General features: G+C 42.0%; 2 protein-coding genes across 2 annotated transcripts; one reads left to right on the top strand and one right to left on the bottom strand.

Moving 5' to 3' along the window:
* The first annotated feature begins 776 nt into the window (after window positions 1–776).
* ube2l3b (ubiquitin-conjugating enzyme E2L 3b) lies at window positions 777–8,354 on the top strand. Its single transcript, XM_041042489.1, has 4 exons — window positions 777–845; window positions 3,497–3,592; window positions 3,676–3,862; window positions 6,480–8,354. Exons 1-4 carry the CDS (start codon window positions 819–821, stop codon window positions 6,632–6,634), a joined length of 465 nt encoding a protein of 154 aa, XP_040898423.1. The 5' UTR covers window positions 777–818; the 3' UTR covers window positions 6,635–8,354.
* A 2,642-nt stretch (window positions 8,355–10,996) lies between these two features.
* Window positions 10,997–19,870, bottom strand: ydjc (YdjC chitooligosaccharide deacetylase homolog). Its single transcript, XM_041042874.1, has 6 exons — window positions 19,744–19,870; window positions 17,474–17,661; window positions 16,881–17,040; window positions 15,299–15,398; window positions 13,292–13,469; window positions 10,997–12,828 (listed from the first exon to the last, which is right to left on the bottom strand). The coding sequence occupies exons 2-6, from the start codon at window positions 17,635–17,637 to the stop codon at window positions 12,501–12,503; spliced, it is 930 nt and encodes a 309-aa protein (XP_040898808.1). The 5' UTR covers window positions 17,638–17,661; window positions 19,744–19,870; the 3' UTR covers window positions 10,997–12,500.
* Between the last annotated feature and the right edge of the window lie 1,326 nt (window positions 19,871–21,196).

Genomic DNA, 21,196 nt, shown 5'->3' with positions numbered 1-21,196 from the left:
TGAGTATAAACAAGAAAACGAGGGATTTTTTTTCCTTGTCAGTGTCAACAAGAGCTTGGAAAATTGCCCTGAGATGACTTCTGTTATTTCATGCATTCTTATTTTCTTACAGTAGTGGTGGACACCCCAACTTTCTGCTAAAAATCTGTCTCATATTTGTTTGGAGAACAAATTCAACAGTTGGCCCCTTTAAAGACAAGTCTACCTCCACTAAAGTGTATCAGCAATGTCATATAGCGTACAACCATCTACTTTAGGTAACAGAGGGCTACTAACTGTCACACATTGAGCATGACACTTACACAACTGACAGAGATATTGCATGCCACATGTCTTAACATTTTGTCTTGGCTTCATCTTTTGAAAAATTTGTGATGTTTTTAAATGAAAGAACAGCAGTGCCTGCAACAACACACCATTGTGATATATGTTCCAGTGGAGCAGCCAATGAATTGCTACAATGATTATGTATATTGTAGAAACAGATGAATGATGTCAGTGACAGTTCAGCTCAAATTATTTTATATATATACATATTAATTTTGGTGAAAAACTTACCAAGCCATTTTTGACTGATACTGCACTATTATAAATCAATTTTGCTTATAGCTGATAAATAAATTTGAGCTGTCTGTTCCAGACTATTCACTTTTTGTGATCCAAGGTCTCTGAGCTAACTCAAAAGTTGGTATCCGTAGGTAAAGCCTAGGGATCCACTACACGGATCTAGTTAACGGGCAAATAACCGATCGTGAGTCCCACGGACTAGACCCATATTCGCCGCGCTGTGTATTCTGGGAACACACAGTAGTTTCAAGATGGCGGCGAGCAGGAGGCTGGCCAAGGTAAATCTCCCGATACCATTATTTTCATACAATTTATAACGTGTAAAGACGCACTGGCGGCTAGTGGGTGCGTTCGTTTTTCGCATAAACGCATATAACATAACGTTGTTGTGTTTAGATGCATTTAGAGCCTGTCGTTAGCTGTTAACTTAATAAAAACGAGAGGTCACTACTATCCACCCAGCCGACCCAATATTAACGTTAGGCAGCAAAGCACCGGCAAATTAGGCCAGAGAGTCTAGAGTCAGTCTTCCGAAGACCACCAACGATATGATGTTTCGTTTACCAGCCAGTACTGGCCTTCGGGAAGCTACTGGGTGTATGAACAAGGGAGCGAGCTTAGATATGGTCAACGTAAGACCGCGAGCGAGTTTCCACCGCATAAGGCGTTTGCTAATCAGCTAACTCGCTAGCCTCAGATCTTAGCTGCGTTTCAGCTAGCTAGCCAGTGAGCGTCAGCCAAACACGCCGTCAGCCCGGTTTGCGACTCCGTCATCTGGGCACGGGTGAACACAAACTTTGTGTAAATGCACATCTAACGTTTGTCATTGCTGTTATATGAAAGCGACACACAGCAAACGTTTTGAATCGTTTTGTAAAGTGGAGTTAGCACATTACGCAATGTCTGTGTTAACCTATGCGTTTGCATGTGATGAACGTTAGGCTGTATGTCTCTTTTTCAGCCCCTGCTTCTTTATCCTAGGCAAATGACCATACCAGTAAATTACACAGTTAGCTCATATATTCGTTGTTTGAGTTCTTCAGACTGTTCACTTTAGCCGTAAGCTGTCATTCACAGAATGAGGACGCCTGAATGTGAAAGTAAAAGTCAGTAGACATGTCACTGCTGTTGGCGCATAAAAAAAGACTTGTGTTACTCAAACTAGACTTCTTTTGATTTTGCGTAATCACTTTATGATAATTCCATTGTACAAAATGTAGGGGTCATTACTCAGGATTTTGAAGAGCCAGATGAGCAAGTTTTCTGTCTTTCTTTCTTTCTTTTATTCGAGGCAAAGCGGAAAAGGCTCCGTCGTGACATGTGACACCAGTGAACAGTTGTACAGTGTACTTCAGACCATAAAAAATATAATCAGAAATTGTTTGGTAATTCAACACTGCATAAAAAGTACAAATTACCCTTAGCGTGTGGTGTTGTGACTATAATACAGGATGTATCGTTTTCCAGACAAGCCAATCAGATTTTGTACAACAGATACTTTCAATCTCACAACACACACCACAATATTCAGCTTTCAAAACGAGCTGGCGGAACAGAACAAGGAAATCAACCTGAAAAAAAAAAGACTGAGGCGTGAGCAAAGTACTGCCTTAGTCAACAGCAGTGTTTCACAGAGCAAACTGGGGCTATAGTTTAGACCATTGCCTAGTAAATCACAAAAGATCACTCCGTCAGGATCTGCCAGACTTAGCTTGGCAGATGACAGTGATTTAAGATTACGCGTACACATTATACCTTTTGCTTTATGGGAAGTAATCAGACCAGTATGTCAGAATGTTGGGAAATACAGTGTGTAATTCCCCCTCCTTTCTACCGCCCACCATACTTTAAAATCCTTGGGGAGATCCCTGAACTATCCCACCCAGCACTGGTGTCTTTATGAGCTAGGAAGGATAAGTACTAGCTAAGGGCTTCTCAGTGTACTGTTAACCACCCAGCCGCCAGGCTATTGCTAAACAATAACACAATCATGTTATCACAATACAATCCATCTGAGTAATTACACTCAGTATACACTAATATTGATTTTTCATGTTGAATTTCTGGAAATCATTTTTGAGGAGCCTGTTGTTTGTTCTACACACACACAAACACACACACACACACAGATGTATACTCTATAAAAAGTTACAAATAACAAACTAAAGCAGATAAGTGAAGTGTAGTGTGTTTTAGTATTGGAATTGAAACGGTTTAAATTCAGATTTAAGAGAAATATTTAATAAAAACACCTTTATTTAATGCAGCTTTAGGCTGCCGTATACAGCTGTAAATTACATATTTTGTGGAAAACTTCTCAACGCTACTTCTACTGTCACAAGGCACAGAGTAGACGGGCACATACTATCTTCATTACTCAAGGCTGACTGAGTCCTCTCAGCTTCATTTCTCATTGTGTGTGCCTGACCAACTAGTAAAAGTTACTGGTGCAGCAAAAATTATGGTAACGCTTGCCAGCTTCCTACCTGCACATAAAAAGTGTTGCACAGCAGCCTGTAGGTAGCAGTGTTAGTGATTGAACCAGGGATCTCTGAGGTGGTGGACAGGAGTCTTACCACCTGTGCCACACATCACCTCCATGTTAATTAGTTCGTGTTAGCCACATTGTTGAGCGCTAGCTCTCTTCTGCCACATTGTAAATGCTGTGCATGTGTTGACACATTCTTGTCCAGGGAGGCACCGTGAGACTTTCAGGAATGAATAAGAAGAATTGAAAAACAATAAACATGTGGTTATATACTCTGAACCACTTCCAAACTGGTTCTCTGTATTGTACACTTCATATGTAAATAAGCTAAAAACTAAATTCTAATGGTTCCATTCTTGTCATCTGTATGGGACATGGCATCTCTACCTTGAAAATTTTCACTTATATATTATGTAATATATTATCTGCTTCTTCTCTCAGGAACTTGAAGAGATTCGCAGGTCTGGAATGAAGAACTTCAGAAACATACAAGTTGAGGAATCAAACCTATTGTCATGGCAAGGGCTCATTGTTCCTGTAAGTAGCCATCCCTTGTTTGGTGGCTCTGACATCTGTAGGCCCACAGGTTCCTTTTGCTAACCTCCATCTGTCACTTTCAGGACAACCCCCCTTATGACAAAGGTGCGTTCAGGATCGAAATCATTTTCCCCACCGAATACCCTTTCAAGCCTCCCAAGATCACATTCAAGACAAAGATCTATCACCCCAACATTGATGAGAAGGGCCAGGTGTGCTTGCCTGTGATCAGTGCAGAGAACTGGAAGCCTGCCACCAAAACTGACCAAGGTGGGTGTGGGTGTGTGATGTATAACGTTAACATCGTCATGGTTTAAATCTGGAAATATAGGAACAGTTATATGTTTCTGTGTTTGCTGCACTTTACTACTGTGAGTTAAAAACTAACTTGCATCAGCATTTAGATCTATGGGAAAGATGTCAGTAAACAGGGTCAGAGCCTATGGTCCACAGAGCTCTTGTGATAAGTGTGATGCTCGTTCATTAGTGTGATATGTAAGGACAAACAGAAGAGCGCCTTTTCCTCAGGTGGCTGCGGATGTCACTGCAGGACGTGATTAGACTGTGTCAGCAACAACAGTCCATCCACAGTTACACAGAGAGGGATGCTATAGTAAGACTGCAGAACATAAACCCCTCATTACAAAGATGGAGGAACATCTGAGAGCTCAGTAATATTAAAACCATAAACTGGTCTCTACCAAGATGACAGTGCCTCTATCCATAGGACAGGAGGGCTCACTGAATATCATCAATATCATATGCTGTGGCCTTCACAGTCACCAGATCTCAGCCCAGTTGAACACCTATGGGAGATTTTTGGAGCGATGTGTTAGGTAGTTCTCTTCACCACCATCATCCAGACACTAACTGAGGGAATATCTATAGATTCCAATTGGCACGGTGTCTTTAAAGTTGTGTTGCTGCTTTGAGCACCAAAATTTTTTATTTTTTTTTACCTGGTTCAGCTTTTGATGCAATGCTCTGTCAGCCAATCACATACATGCATGCACACATACAAGCTGGATCTCCAGCTGGATTACCTGGATCATGTTTCACTGCCCCACAGGTAAATTAAATAACACAGCCCCTGGTGTTGATTAATGCAAGGCAAATGTCTGTCTGAATACAGCCTGAGAACATAGTATAGGGATATTATACAGGGCCTGCTTACATTTTTAATGCAGTCCTCTTCAATAATAGAACACACCTGCTGCATTCATGACAGAGACATAAAATAATTAGATACAAATTTCATTCAAGACTAATGGTGAGTAATTCTTCTCCACAAGGAGGAGAGAATAAAATGACACTGAACCTAAACTGAAACTCTATTTGGTGTTTTATTGCAGTTCGTAAATGAATATACAGATAGATACAGAAACACTGCAGCTCTCAGCAGCAGATTTCACGCACTGCTTAATGGTCTAAGGTGGTGGTGATGGACTGGTGGCACCTCGTGTTCTGTTGACCTACATTTAAAATCCGGTTATCATTATTATTATTTTGTGAAATATAGTAACAGCCTATAAAATAATCATAATTGTTACTCAGACTTTTTTTTGTCAAATCATGTCATTCTCTCACAGGAAATGTTCTGTGGACAAGATTGAAAAACCTTTGAAATTAGCCACTGAATGTAGCTAAGCTCTGATCTGATGATGATGATGATGATGTAGTGGACACTCTTCCTTATTCTAGAGGTGAAAAGCATGCGTCCAAATTTCAGCTTTTGTAATATTTTGCTAAATTGGTCATCAGAATGAAATTTTAAGGTGATAATCCCACCTTAAAATGTAGTGCTTTGTCCGCCCCCTGCATTTCTAATGTCCTGCCTCTGAGTAGTTCTGATTGGACAGGCTCTGCTCCGTGAAGCACGCTACGTTTCCTGACCCAAATGTTCCAGTTAGGAAGAATTACGCAACTTTGTCAGCTTCACCGCACAGCTGCCATAGAGTGCTGAAATCAGGATGGCTCGTCGCACACATTGGTTCGCCCACTGCATCGCTGCTTCACTTTGACTCGCACAACAGCGGCGCCACGATGTCCCAGGATTCACTGCTGGAAAAACACTGGATCGCTGTATGGTTGTTCCAGAGGCTGGCAAAGTTGTTAAAATTTGAAATTTAAGTTTAATCAAATAGATGGTGTTTATAATCAAATGTACAGCTTGAAGACGAGAGATATTTACAAAGTGTCGTTAATGAGATCAGTTGTCCTGCACAGCTCTGTGGTCAGCTGGTCATGGTGACTGGTTAGAACGTGTCGCTGTTTGTGTTTTATCATGTGTTTATAACTTTATAATATCATTACAAAAGTTGTGAGTGTTGCTACAAGTCACAGTCACACATTCATGCAGCAGTTTTTCTTTCTTTTTTTTTTTTTACTAACACACACATTCACACACCAATAGACACATCAGAGATTCAGCATCTTGCCCAAGGACACTTTCGCATTAGGTTCAGCGCTCTTGCAATTTACCGTACCATTGTCACCACAGAAACATCAGCATCAAGCTTTGCACACAGTAAGCTTGTTGAGCTGGTTAAGGTAGTTAGCACTGTAGGTAACTCCGTGACACCAGGCCACATAGCCTCCTCATCAGAGTGGATGTGTGTTCCCAGCTTTATACTAACAGCCTGACATTCACTCAAGGAAGCATCACACCACCGTAGCTTAACTACTCTCTGTTTACTAACCTCCAGTCCTCATCATCCAATGAGAGCACACATCTGGTTTCAACACAGAGGAAACGGTGTATTCATATGCTGTCATGTAGCTAAAGCTTTCCTTCACAGTGAGGTCAGCATTTTCAGAGACCATAGTCTTATCAGCACGCCTCACATCTAACTTGATTTCTTTGGCTGTGTGTGTGTGTGTCTTGCAGTAATTCAGTCCCTCATTGCGCTGGTGAACGACCCTCAGCCGGAGCACCCCCTGAGGGCAGACCTAGCAGAAGAATACTCAAAGGACCGTAAAAAATTCTTGAAGAACGCTGAAGAGTTTACAAAGAAACACGGCGAAAAGCGGCCAATGGACTGATCACCCGACGAGCGCGTAGCCCCCTCTTCTGTCTCTTCCTCCTCTTCTTCTCTTCTCCTCTTATCTCACCTGCCCCGACCAAACACCATCCTTCCTCTCGCCTCTCTCACACACACACAAACACACACACACACACACACCTCCCCACCTTCCTCGCTCACTCTCCTTCCCCCCCGCATCCCCCCCTACACACACACACACACCACTCATCCCCACAGCCCCAGGAGCCGCCCAGCTGAAAGTCAGGCAGCGGCAGCCTAAGCCGCCCTTCCCATCCAGGACTCTCTGTGGATCAGACAGCTTCCTCCTCCCCCTTCCTCCTCCTCCTCCTCCTCCTCCTGGCCATAAATATCCAGACCAACTCTAACTTTCTACTCTTTTCTTAAAGTGAAAAATGGAAAAAGAAATGCTAAGGGAACACGAAGTTCAGATGAAGAGTTAGATGGAAATACTCAAAGTAACGTGTTCATTTTTCTGTTGGCTTTTCCTCTATATAAACAGCTCTTGTGTTAAATAGATCTCACTTAGACTAGCCATTTTTCTGAAGTATGTTTTTTTTTTTCTTTTGACCCATCACCAATAATCTTTGAAGCTAAAAAAAAAAACGTGACAGAAAGAAGAGAAGCTGTAGCTAGGACCTGGAGGCATGTGCCGACTGACTGCCATGTTTCCCTTACCTTCACTGCTTCTCGACTTGCACTGTACTCCGTGGAACAGTCCCCCTCTCTCATCTCCTCCCACACTTTTCGTACGCCACTGAGCAGACACACACACACACACTGACAGGCCACACATGAATTGAATAGTTATTTTCTGACGATGCTACAGGAGAATCTTGAGTTGTAAACACTTGGTTTCCAGACATGCAGCGATCATCAGCAGGCCCTTACATTTTTTCTCATCTATGTTGATGGGCTTTTTTAAAATTTTGCACCACAGATCAGTTGCGCGCTTAAGGCCGTACTGTTAAAACAATTGGCTACGGCCACTTTCTTTTCCTCATTAGCCATATGTTTCTTTCTCCACCTTCAATTGTTTTCCTCTGCACTCGATCTATTAAATCTGAGGGAATGTGGGAAGAACCTGTTTAGTTAAATCAAATCTTTTGCGCATGTCTCCTCTCCCAACCTTGGGCGCCCCTGTAAAACCACCACCCAGAAACAAGAGCCCTTTACCACACCGAGCGCACGTTCCAGCAGTAGATTGTCAGCTGCCCGGCCCAAAAAGGGACCCAGGTCGTCGGGGTGAGGGGAAGGAGGAGCTGGAGAAGGATGCACTCAGCTTGGAATATGGAGCTCAGCTCCCAGAGGCGGTCCAAAAACAAGCACCTTGAAGGCAGTTGGGAATGAGGGCTGGCTGTCCCCCCCCACCCCCGGAGATGTGTCGGGACACGGGAAGGGACTGCAGTGGCAAAAAAAATCCACCATGTAACAGCTGTTTGATCTGGTCCCAATATTGTTTCATAATAAAGATGGCTAACCATTTGGCCTCACTGTCTGCCTGGTAGTCAAATGGATGTTGCACATGTTTGGCCTGTGATAACTCATTGTCATGACTATACAGTTGCTCCACAGTCTCACAAAAAAAAAACCCTCAGTCCATGGTCCATTAATTGTTTTTATTTTGTTTGTTTTTTTCGAGTTTGTAACAGCATCTCAGTCTTGTAACATTCCAGGATGATGAAATACAGCTGATACTCCTTAAAAAGGTAGTAAGTGGACCTTGAGTTTTGAGTTTTCTTTTTTGGTAAATTTCCAAGGTAAAGAATAAACTTTGCCGGTCATTATTTTCCCGTTTACTACAAATCCCACGTATGTGATACCATAGATAGAAGTGACAAACCCTGTTAAATGTGGAGGACTAACTGATTTACAAAGCGCAGTTTAGAAGTTTTTATGGCTGTGAAGATAAAACAGTGAAGTGCTTTCTTGGTCACTTGTGTAGTTGTGGTTCAACACAAAGGTGTGGAGTGTTTTTTTGTAGTTAAGGGTGCAGATTTGTTCCAGCATAGAAGTGTTCCTCCATCGTACAGTAGCTGTAGGGTCACTTATTACTTCAAGTACTCTATTACAAGTACAAGCCCTGTATCCAACATGGAACTTCAGTGAAAGTACAGAAGTATATTCAGCTAAATGCAGGGTACTTCAGTTATTAAAAGGAAATGACTTGTTAAGAGCTGCTGTGAGTTTTATTTTATATATTCTTAGACAGTCAATACTAGTGAATTAGTATGTGAGAGGTATTGTAGCTTGTGGCTTTACTCCTGTAAAGTTCAATTGAAGTACTTCAGTAAATGTACTTAACCTGAAGGTTTAGCACTGTCAGAATGAGCTCAGCTTCAGATGTTAGTACTAACCTTTATTCGTCAGTGTGTTATGATGTGGTCTGGTCCAGTTTTAACGTTTGATGCTGAGTCTGGGTTATCCTTTTGAGGGTTGTTGTTGGAGGGGAAGTAAACATGCAAACTCCACACAGAAAAGCCCCCTGACAGGTTCAAACCCACAGCCTTCTTGCTGTTGGGGCAACAACAGTAATAACCACTGCACAATATCTGATGATTATTACTCATGAACGAATAAAAGCAGCACTGTAACGCTGTAGCTGGTGATCATGGACTTTTACCATCTTACACTGGGCCTCTTATTCTGAAACAAAGCAACAGTCTGAACTAACTGAAGTTACTTGTCAGTAACTGGGACAAAAATGCAAATGGAATGAAACGTACAATATTTCATCGAGCAAAAGAAGAACTGCATAAAATAAAAGCACTGAAGTAAAGTAGATGTAACTTACAGATCTGCTTTGGACTCCAGCTCCCAGCAGCTGCCCCTCCGCCCATGAGCTATATGAAAAAGTATGTTTCAAACATGTCTATGCTTTTAATTAGTGAAAAATGGTTTTAGATGTGAGACTTGTTTTATTTAGTTGAGTCCAGGCTTGAGTTTGTCCTTCATCCAGCAGATGGTACTGTTTGTCTCATGTGGAGGTCCACACCTCCTGTCCATCAGATGTCCAGTCAGGCCTGTAGAAAATAAGTATGTCATAAAGGCTAGAGGACCTCATGAAGACAACCATGGTCCAGAGAAACAACCTTGCGTTTAATCAACAGTCTCCTGCGGTGACGTCCTATATTCTGTTGACCCATCAATCCATTAGAAATATCCATTAATATCTATTAATATTAGAATATGAGAAATTGGTCAAGTAAAACGTTATTCTTTTTTTCTGTAACTTACAGCCTCAGGAAGTGAAGACTTCCTGTGTTTCATGTGCCTACATCACTGACACTGATGAAATTAACCCAGGTAATTGAGCTTATAAATTTAACCTGATGCTGAACTTTACGCCTTAAAGGAAGTTCAGGTCTGTCTTTAACGACACTGGCTCCTTACTGTAATTCTTCGCCCTGACCACTGTCCACTCTGGTCCTGAAGAGATGGCTCTGCACAGCTGGAATGAACAGGAGGAATAACTGCAGTGACCGCTCATTCTTCCAGTGGACATATGGGCGTGTGAATGTTGTATTAAGACAAATTTAAAAAGGTGAACCTGTTCTTTAAACTTCTGTTAGACCTGAATCAGGTTGAAGCTACATGAGCTCCAGTCACTCATACAGTCCAGCTACATATGATCTGAACTGTGAACATACTACCTTTTCCTTCACCCACTGTTTACTGTTCACCAACCTTCTTTCAGATTTGTTGTCCTTGTTTTTATCTGCAGATCTGTTTCTGCTGTTAGAAAAGACTGTGGTGTGTGTTTGTACTTTCAGAGCCATCAGAAACCGAGGTCATGTTCCTCGTACTTGTGCACATGCAGTGAGGCTAACTGATTCTGAGGCTCTCTTCTGGGTTTCAGCTTAGTCAGTGGCACAGGTCAGTCACGGAGGTATGTGGTATCTGTGGAGGCAAGCCCCTCCTCCTTTCCTGAAGGAGCACTCCCATTGGCTGTTAAGGGAGAATCATTGTGGACTGTGAAATCTTCCAAAATCAGTCTCAGTCTGGTGAGTCTGAGTCCGCCAGGTCTCACTCAGGAAGAACCTAAACATTTCAAATCACCATAGTAACCTCTGAGTTCAGCTGGGCGTGAGCAGCTGATTTCGATCAGCACATTAAAGGAGTTCGGTCTGTGATATCTGTTCACGTTTGTCAAACATTAGACTTCATACAAATATATGCAAACAATGCAAAATACTTTCTGGCCTTTCCGGAAACCAAGCTCAGTCCCAGCTTTTAATTTTTAAACAGCAGTATAAGCGTTAGCTTTACTACAAGACAGCAATCAACCATAAGTTACCAATAAATGCCATTAATCTGTCTTTACCACATTTGAAGTGACACACACACACACAAACACCAGCCATGAGTTCGACATCTTTTATTAGCTCACACTGTCTGGTTTGCAAGCTCCTCACTTCTAATCTTTGAATGCAAATATAGCAATGCATAGAAAGTTTCAACAGAAACATCATCAAAATATAAAATCTTAAATACCACAATGGACGATGGTTATAAATACTACAAATATAGTGTACTGTGGCAGGTGCTTTTATTAGAGACACACACTTGGCAGGAGATGAGATGTGCTACATGTGCTACACAGACCTGAGATCTCTGGAAACTGTCCCCTCCACCCTCTGACAAGAAAACCACAAAGACCACATGGCTTCATGATGCTGTTAAAGGCCCCTGAGGCAGAAATTGAATTGAAATACGTCACTCTATCCCTCCGCTGTTTGACAATGTACAATGACATGACACTTCCTGACTCTAGATTTCAACATGTAAATGATAAATATGCAAAATGTAAGCACAAAACTAAATTAATACAAGGTCTTAAAACCGGGTCCTAACTCTAACTCAGGACCTTAACAGGAAAACCAGCGTTTATTACAACTTGGGTCTCATTTTATTATTTTTTTTTTTTTTTGTAGTTTCATTTCTCAGTAATTACAACAATTGCTGGACACAAACCAACAGTTCATTCACAGCTGTCTAATCCACTTTCATGTGGAGGTCAGAGTGAAAGTGAGTGCGCTGGACATGTCTCTAATAATCCCTCACTTCACTGTGAAATGTGTGTGCACAACTGCAGTGAGTACAAAGAGGTCAAAGCTGAAGCAGGAAGTGAGTGTGTAAGCCGTGATGGGACGTTGATAACACACAGTTTGTCACCCATGTCATGTCAAGTGGTTTGTTTCCAGCCTGATCGTGTGTTTTAAAAACCCAGGTTTTAATAAATATGTGCAGTGAGGAACCTGTGAGTCCTGTGAAACAACTCTTTGCCTCCAACATGTCAACTTAAATTCTAAAGGATAATATCATGTTTTGTAGTGCTTCTGTGCTCCACAGTCACATGTGCTGTGCTAAATGTGATGAGGCTGTGGAGCAGATTTTGGACTCAAACGTGAGGATCTAAAGAGAGCTGAAGCCCTAATGCTACTTCCTGTCTGACCTCCTCCTCCTCCCGTAACTCAGTCCAGTTTCTAACTGAAGCAAACAAGTAAAACTTGTTCCTGGGTTTAGATCCTTAATGTTTTAAACAAAGGTTTACTTATTAGTGGCAGTGAACATCTTTGTGTTTTAGGAAGTGTCTTTAAAAAAAGAGATAACCCCGTTAACCTGTGAAATACTGTTCATTAAAGGCTACTAAAAACCGAAAGATTGGAAAAAAAAAAAAATATATATATATATATATAGTTTTGTTGTTAAAAATTCTCCATATGGAATAGCCCTGTGATTAGGATTCACAGTATGTGAATCCTAATCACAGGGCTCTGTTGCAGGGTGGATTTATAGATTTTTTTTTTTTTTTTTTAACAGAACAAAAGAGGTTGGAGCAGAACCTGGGGAAGCAGCAGCAGCAGTCAGAGGTCTTTGAAAGCACAGAGCTGCACCCTCTCCTGGCTGTAGAGGGCCAGCAGGGAGGGGTCTCTGAGAACGTTCAGCTCGTGCTGTCTGTCAGCTGACTGGGAGAAGTCATCCGGGCCCTCTCCGCAGCCTCCTTCCTGGGGGTGGCTGGGGTAACCTGGGTGAACCATGAGCTCTGCTGTGACCACAGGCTGATTGAAGCCCGGTGCACTGCTGGAGCTGGTGTCTGAAGGCCCTCCCAAAGCCTGGCTGAGGGCCCTCTGCAGGTTGGGGATGGACATGTTCTGGCCCATGGTGGTCAGTCCCAGGTACACATCAGGCCACCTGCGTACGCGGAAAAGGTTTAGACTCTGACTAACGTTTGTCAGCCACAGACCATGAGAGAACCCATCCATAGATGGCCATTTAGTGACACACATACCAATATAACAAGGATTTTTAGATCCTGTTCACATTAAACTAATCTAACTTTAAAAGCCTGGCTCTACAATCAGTTTGATTCCTGACTGATTAGAAAAAGCTCTGGAAGAATCAGACCAAAGTTCAGTATGTAGGTCACCCTGTGTAGCAATGGTTCAACATGGCCTTTGTGCCTCCAGTTGTCAAATCTATCAAAAACGTTTGCATGCTTTATATGATACTGGTTTTTATGGTCCATGGTTTTTATACAAATGCATAATTTACACATCTGACCTCAGAACAGAATATAGAATATACAATCAATCAGTTAATTCCACTGCTATTACAGGGTTTTTTTTGGTCCAAACACACACACACCCAAACAGACCTGATTCCATAGCGTGTGAAGACAGGGATGGAGTCCAGAGCATCTTTCTCGACCTGCTTGTAGAACCTATGGAGGTGTGCTGGCAGCCATGGACAGTTGTGTAAACCTGGCTCCACTGGAACACGAGTGTATGGAATCCTAAGATCTGACAGCACCTGTGCAAACACCTCACGCACCTCTGCAAACACACAGCACAACAACCAGGGGAATAACAGACTGGCTCCCACAGACAGAGAGCTGCAATAGTCAAGACATGACGTAAAGAAAGTATGTAACCGTCTCCAAGTCAAAGGACAGCTGTGGTAATGTTTTAGCATCATAACAAAAATACTTCATGGATTACTGGCATGTGTACAGATGGTAGGAGACAATGGGCCAAGACTGGTATAACGGTTTTTTTTATATCAGCTTTCCAGAGCCAAAGTTCATGTATTCAAATCTCTTGTTTTGGCCGACCAACAATCCAACTTTGACAGAAACTGGAAAATTAGAAAGCAGTGAATGCTGGGTAGTGTAAACGTCCCTTAAATTTGTGACTGAACTTATACACAGGAACATTATCTGTAACCTCTGTTATGCTTATTTATCATATAACTATATATTCTCTTATCATGCACTTGTGTATTCTCATAAACTCGTATATTCAAATTCTGTGTGAAGCACATACAACTTGACCTGTGGTGACCTAATGTACTGAGCATGCTGTTCATCGTGCTTTGTGAAGACACCTGCTTATGTCTCGGACAAAGACTATCTTGTACCTCAAATTGTTACTTATTCTTTATCTCAGTTGCTCATTATTTTTATCACTTGACTTTCAGCTTGTTTTCTCTCCCTGCCATCAAAAAACCCTGGGAACTTGAGCTGGGGGTCAGATCTCTGTAGCACCCGTTGCTGCTTGAGCTCTGTCCTTTCTGCAGAAATTGATTACTCTGTAAACCTTTTTTTTTTTTTGTAATAAAACATCAAAAGACAATTACTGTCTAAAGAATTTTATTTCACTCCTCATCAGGAAGAAAGTATTTTTCCACCACAACCTCCAACCAATTAAATATCTCATGTTAACTATCCGGTTGGTATCTGGTATTCTTTTGTTTACTACCAACTTTATGTTGCTCACCAAGCACTTTAATAGGAACAACATACTAATGGGTAGTTCCTCCCTTTGCTCTCATGGATTTCACAAGATGTGAAATCTGGTTCTGCTCCATGTTGACATGATTCATCACATCATTCAAGCTGCCAGTCTCCTGTTCTATTACATCCACATCCCAAAGACTGGGGAGGCCACTGAAATTCACTGAACTCACTGTTATGTTAATCCAACTAGCTTGAGACGACTTTATCTTTGTGACATGGAGCATTATCCTGCTGGAAGCAGCCATGAGAAGATGGTGAACTGTGGCCATGAACGGATGAACAGGGTCAGCAACAATACTCAGCCCCCTACACCATCATACCACCACCAGCTGCACTGACTGTGGACACAAGGCAGGTCCATTAATTCATACTGCTGATGCTGGTCTTCTGCTGTTGTAGTCCATCCACCTCAAGGCTGGATGTATTGTTGATGTTTAATGATTATTGATAATTACTGATTCTGAGATGCTTTTCTGTTCACCACAGTTGTACAGAGTGGTTATCTGAGTTAGCATAGCCTTTCTGTCAGCTCCACCAGCCTGACCTCTGACCTCTGTCATCAACAAGGTGTTTCCATCCTCAGAACTTGTCTGTGAAAATCCCAGGAGATCAGCAGCTTCACAAACAGTCAAAGCAACAATCACTCCACGGTCACTGAGATCTGCAGGAGTTTATGCACTGCACTGCTGCCACGTGATTGGCTGATTGGATAGTTACATAAGCAATCCGGCATGCAGTGCTTCCTAATAAAGTGTTAAGTGAGAAAACTGTAGCTTGTTGAGTCATGTACTGGGGTGAATCAGTGAATAGAGTGAACAGTAACAGTTACAGTTTGAGTTCTTTGTTTCATGAAATAATTTGCATTACCTGGCAGTACATGGACGTGCTGGTGTCCATCCATGTGGTGGGGTAGGTGACCTGTCAGTTCCCTGAAAAGCCTGACCTGGGCCCTCAGCTCCAGCTCCACCTGGGAAGGAAAACACACACCTGGAAGTCACAGTCATGGAGAAACACGACTCTTGCGGTTTGCTAGCCAGCACTGCTGTAACTTCAGCAAAATATGCAACAACAACAGTGACTATAACAATTCTGCTCCCAACCAAAATTACCTCACTGCACATGTTGTGAATGTTAGTTTGATGAGGTCAGTCTAAGATGGTCTGGATATACATTTACAGACAGTAAAGCAAGTGACTTTTACTACTCATGACTCTATGACTCCGATAAAGGCATAGTTAAATACCATCAAGTGCACAGGACTGACACGAGATGCAACCTCCAGCACTAAGTCAACTTCATGTGGCTCCAGGCAGTTTGTTTATCCACCTGATAACGGACTGATAACCCGGTCTTTCTGTGGCTTACTACAAACCTGTGTGTAGGTGGAGGTTTGTGTGGCTCTGCTGAGTGTGTGTCTGCGGATTTACAGTAGTGCTGCAGTAAAATTTTTAATTTGCATCTTCCATTGTTGTAAAACCAGGTGCACCGGAGTCATTTAGTGACTTAGCTAGAGCACACTGCAACACACATTTGACTGTTTATTACAGTGCGTTCAGAGAGTATTCAGACCCCCTCACTTTTTTAACCTTTTGTCTTGCTGCAGCCTTAAGCTAAAATCGATTTCGTCCCTCATCAGTCTACACTCAGTATCCCATGAGGACAAAGCAAAAACAAAATTTTAGAAACTTTTACAAATTTATTAAAAAGGAAAAACTGGAATCCCTTTAGGGTTGGATGGGGACAATCAGTGGACAGCCATTTTCAGGCCTCTCCAGAGATGTTCATTTGGGTTCAAGCCAGGCATCTGGCTGGGCCACTAAATGACATTCACAGACTTGTCCCTAAGTCACTTCTGCGCTGTCTTGGATGTGTGATCAGGGTCATTATCCTGTTGGGAGGTGAACCTTCAGCTCAGTTTGTGGTCATGAGTGCTCTGGAGCATGTTTTCTTTCAGGATATCTCTGTACTTTGTTCCATTCAGCTTTCTCTCGACCCTGATCAGTTTCCCAGTCCCTGCTGTTCCAAAAACAACCCCACAGCATGATGCTGCCACCATGCTTCACTGCTGGGATGGCACTGAGCAGTGCCTGGTTTCCTCTAGACATGAGAATTGAGGCCAGACAAATCATAACTTTGAATTTTGAAATCTGAATCTGTGGTGGTATTAACCATTAGAGCAGGCTGGGAAGACACTGATAACATTCAGCTGGCCAGTTCCCAATGGCAGTTGCTATAGCAAACAAGGTCACAGTACAGACACTACGCATTTACTAATTTAAAGGATCTGATAAGCTAAGCTTCCAGTTGAGGGATTAAACAGCCACCACAAACCACCTGTGCCTTGGTGTCTCTGGGTCAAGTTTTTTAATTGATTCCGATGATTGGTTCTGAGTGTATCCCCAGTATTAAATATCAAAATAAAGACAAACTGAGCTTTGGAGCAGTGTACCTGTTTCATGCTGAGCTGACCTCTCTCCAAGGCCTGACGGAAGCCCATCTTTCCATGGAAGAAGCCATGCTGGTTTATCAGTGTGGATGCCTGCTGGAGTCTCTGACACACAGGAATTCCCTCTGACAGGTTTGCATGGAGGCCGATGGGGATGTTGTGTCTGACAAAAAAAAAAAAAGAAACAACTCCATCATATCATGTGATGCTGGCTGAAATGTATAACCACTTTAAAGCTTCTTACTTTAATAACTTAGCTTTCATTGTATTTTTAATTCCTATTTTGTTTGATCTCATTTTATTTTTGACCTATCTCTGACATACAGGTATTCATGGCAGTATCTTCGTTTGATGTTGACTACATTGCCTTGAGCTGCTGTGTCAAACTGAATCTCCCCTAATAAAGGTACACCTTATCTTATCTTCCCTCCTGCAGCAATCAAGCATTGCAGTCTCTCTTCAATGCTCGGTTACTTTTTACATCAGGAACACAACAAAATAAAGAAATAAATAGCCATTGTGTTGAGTTCAAAAGTTTAAGCACCCTAAAAGCACCCGAGCACATCGCATCACCAACAGCTGTTTCAATTCTCTACCTTTTAGCCAAATCAGCTGCCTCTTTGGCAGCAGAGGCATTAACTAGCAGTGACACATTGGAAATGCCACCAGCCTGGAAGCAGTCCACAATTCCCTGGTTCCTCCGGGGACAGTAGCCGAAATCATCTCCCGTCACCACCAGCATCATTCTGGGTTGTGGCATAATTGCTGGTCTCTGTGGAGGACACTGTGGAGGAGACAGAGAAACACTCATCATAAAGGTCATAAAGGCAGCTGTGGCTCAGCAGGTAGAGAGGGTTGTCCATTCATCAATTAATTAATAAGTCAACACAATTTTTTCCTGGTGGTTAAACCAGTGCCTTCCATGGTAGCTCACTGCTATCCGTATTTTTTCTTTCAATCCACCTGCTTCTAAAGTCAGTGATGAAAAGCAGCTGACTCTGAAGTCTCATATGTGTTTCTCATTAGCGTATCTCATTAACAATACAGCCCACCTGATCATCTCTGGGATGTCATCTGCAGAAGAGGTTTCATCTCATGGAATACACTTATGATCTGTGCAAATTACAAACTTGCTTCCATTCAAATACTTGTGAAAATACGGTACTCCAAAAACAACAGCCCTCTCTCCCTCTTTATCTATCTGGGAAAAAACTTCTTTTCAGGAGCTGAATGTGTGCACGATGCAAACCTTCCTCCTCTCCATCTAACACGTGGTGGGCTAGTACTGCTCCAGCTCTGTATGGAGAAGCACCATGGGAAAGTATCAGTTCTTTTTTTTTCATCATAGTGTGCTAACACAGAGTTGGATTGTAAAAGTTCAAGTGATGTACTCAAGTTTGGCAGGAACTTAACCTAAAAGGTCAACAGTCCCAAATAAGGTTTGAGTTCAGCCACCGCTGTGGGTGTTGTCTTGTCCACTCAACAACAACGTCACTTCCTTCTCCATAAACTTGCACTTCCTCCTTTTTAAGCGCAGTCCTACATTCTTCCATTGCTGCAGCACTTCCTCCAGTGTCTGGAGGTGATCTCTGTCATCCGTTCCAGTCAGAATTATTATGTCATGGTACATTGCAACATCTTCTATTCCCTGCAGCACACCCTCCACAGTGTGCTGAAAGAGGCCTGGACAGGAACTCACACCAAAAGGTAACCTTGCGTATGTAAACATCCCACTGTGTGTGTTCACTGTGTGTGTCCTTGAGTCTTCATCTAGCACAATCTGTTGTCTGGCATGGCTCATGTCTAACTTTGTGTATTTCTCTCTCACAGTTAATCATGCTTCTCACTCTGAGAATTTCACTGGCTCTACAGTTTTCTCCTATAAGAGCCTCTCTATCTTTTGCTTTACTTACTATTTTATAGCAAAAGGAACTGACCTTGGCTTTTAGAAGCAGAGTGTAGCATCACTAGTGACTCTTACTTTTGCTGTGAAGTCTTTCAACATCTCTGACTCATCCTTAAACACTGTTTCATGTCAAGACAGCACTCCCCGTAGAGGGTCTTCTCTGGGTTTGAAAACATGAGATATATATAAATATATATCTCCAACACTACAACGACTTTAAATTTCATATGGCACATCTACAGGCAGCCACTTTCTCATTTAGGAGCCATTGTAATATTTCTTTAAGAGCTTACAGTGACAGCCGGTTGACTGGGTACAAACAGTAAACTATTCACACTTGGTGTTTGCGTGTTCATTTTGACCGCTTCCAGCACCCGTACCGTCAGCGCACGAGGAGCTGAGCAACAAAATCCAGGCGGCGGCTGGCTTGACAGAGATTTAGCTATCGACGGCTCATCTGACCATGCAAGGTCGAATATCCAACTTAAAATTAAGTTCCCCGGTAGCAGTGGAATCCAGTGAGACAACAATAACGGCAGCAAGACACCTTCTGTACAACATAGCCTTTTTCTTTTTTTTTTTTTTTTTAGTGAAACTGTTAATTAAACTGACTCTTTGAAGCTGTCCTTGTGGAGCGCTGTGGTAGTGCTAATCTGTATTATATTTTGGTAAAATAAGGTTACATACTGTATATGGTTTACAGAATATTGTAAAGATCTCTCAACGAACCACCGAAAAACTATGGTCTCCTCAGTTACCACAGAGCTGAATGAACGCCTCACTCACATCTAAACAAACCTTTAAGACAACAGTATTTTTATTCGCCGGCTACGTTTCCCCTCTGCTTCTCGGTGTCACCGTGGGAAGACCCGTTGTAACACCACCGACAGGTTCGCCCTGCTGGCACAGATAAGATAAACACGATTCTCTCTTGGGAATTAAAACAAAGCTCAATCTTACCCATTGTATTACACACGATTATCCATATATGTCCGAAGCCACACAGGGACGGCAGAAACAAGTGTCCTTCCGACTACAGAGAAGCATTGATGTAGGTTGGTGCGGACTGGACTTTACTAGAACACGGCGCCCTCTGCTGGAGGATAAATGGCACCTCCTGTGGGAAATGAGAAGCACCTAACTGCCAGCAAGAAAAACTTCAAAATAAGACGTCCGCTGGTCTCTCAATTTTGTAGCGAAAATAAGTAAAACCACAAAACCAGATCTTGATATGTCAAAATATCATTTAGTTTAAACGTCGCTTTTATATATGGATATATTTGTAACATGTATTTATTTTGTCATTGGTAATCCTAAGTACAGTTATTACATTTTATATTGCTCTTAGTAACCCCATTTATCAACACAGCTATTAAATGAATGCCTGGCATGCTCTTAAAAAAATTAAACATATTATTATATATATTATATTATATATTATATTATTATTTTGAAGCGAACATTGTACATTTGATTGCGCTTTTAGAAAGAAAGAAAAAAGAAAGAAAGAAAATCGTAACGGAATGTTGACGTGCCACATCTTTCTGTCCTTGAGTTAAAAAGTTCCACTCTCGATAAAGTACAGTGTCCTTTATCGAGTTTGGAACTTTGGAAGTTTGTTCTTTTCAGGACAACGTAGAACGAATGGCATGGTCACCACACGGGCTCTTTAAATAGAACAACGTTGACTACACGGAACGTCTCCAGTAATATGCATCAAGTAAGTTCATAGACTCCAGAATAAACAGTTCGCGTTCATTTTTTTCTTTCTTTCTTTTTTTTAAATGAGCAGCTTCGAGCTATTCTTGTTCAACAGAATCTCTGACTGACCTGCCCATCCATCCATAGCCCTCAATTATTGCCGCCACTCACTTTCCAAACTAAATGAACTGTACTGCACTACTATAGAATCATAGTAACAGATTACTTTTAAAAGTCAAGAAAAATGTCAGTATATGTTTTACCACTGAAACAATGTGTCATATTGGACAGACAGTGAAAAGGGGTGCAGCAAAGGCATACTGTAGATGCAATATACATTTTATTTAGCCTACATGAACCAAATTAAGCAATCTTATTTTGGATTTTGAATTCTTCATGCAAATCGTCGGCATGCAAGTGCTGCAGACTTTCTCTGAGAAACATCATCTTTATTGAGCCAGTGAATCGTGATGCCCTTCAGATATTTGTGTGGATCAGTTCTGCGGTGCCGAAGGCGGCTTCTCTTTCAGCTGCACCAGCCAGGCTGTATACTGTAACGTCGACTGACAGCTGTCGTAAAACTTTTTTTTTTTCTTTTTTTCCCTGAACCGGGGTGAACGTCGTTATTTCCCTCCAGATTGAGCTAAGCTCACGTATACGCTCACAGTTGGAACAATTATGCGTTCAGTTCATAGTTCACAAAAATATGGAC

This window comes from Toxotes jaculatrix, chromosome 7 (genome assembly GCF_017976425.1).
Source record: "Toxotes jaculatrix isolate fToxJac2 chromosome 7, fToxJac2.pri, whole genome shotgun sequence".
NCBI classification, from domain to species: Eukaryota; Metazoa; Chordata; class Actinopteri; family Toxotidae; genus Toxotes; species Toxotes jaculatrix.
The sequence above is the reverse complement of the archived record's forward strand: the minus strand, read 5'-3'. Positions and strand labels throughout refer to the sequence as shown.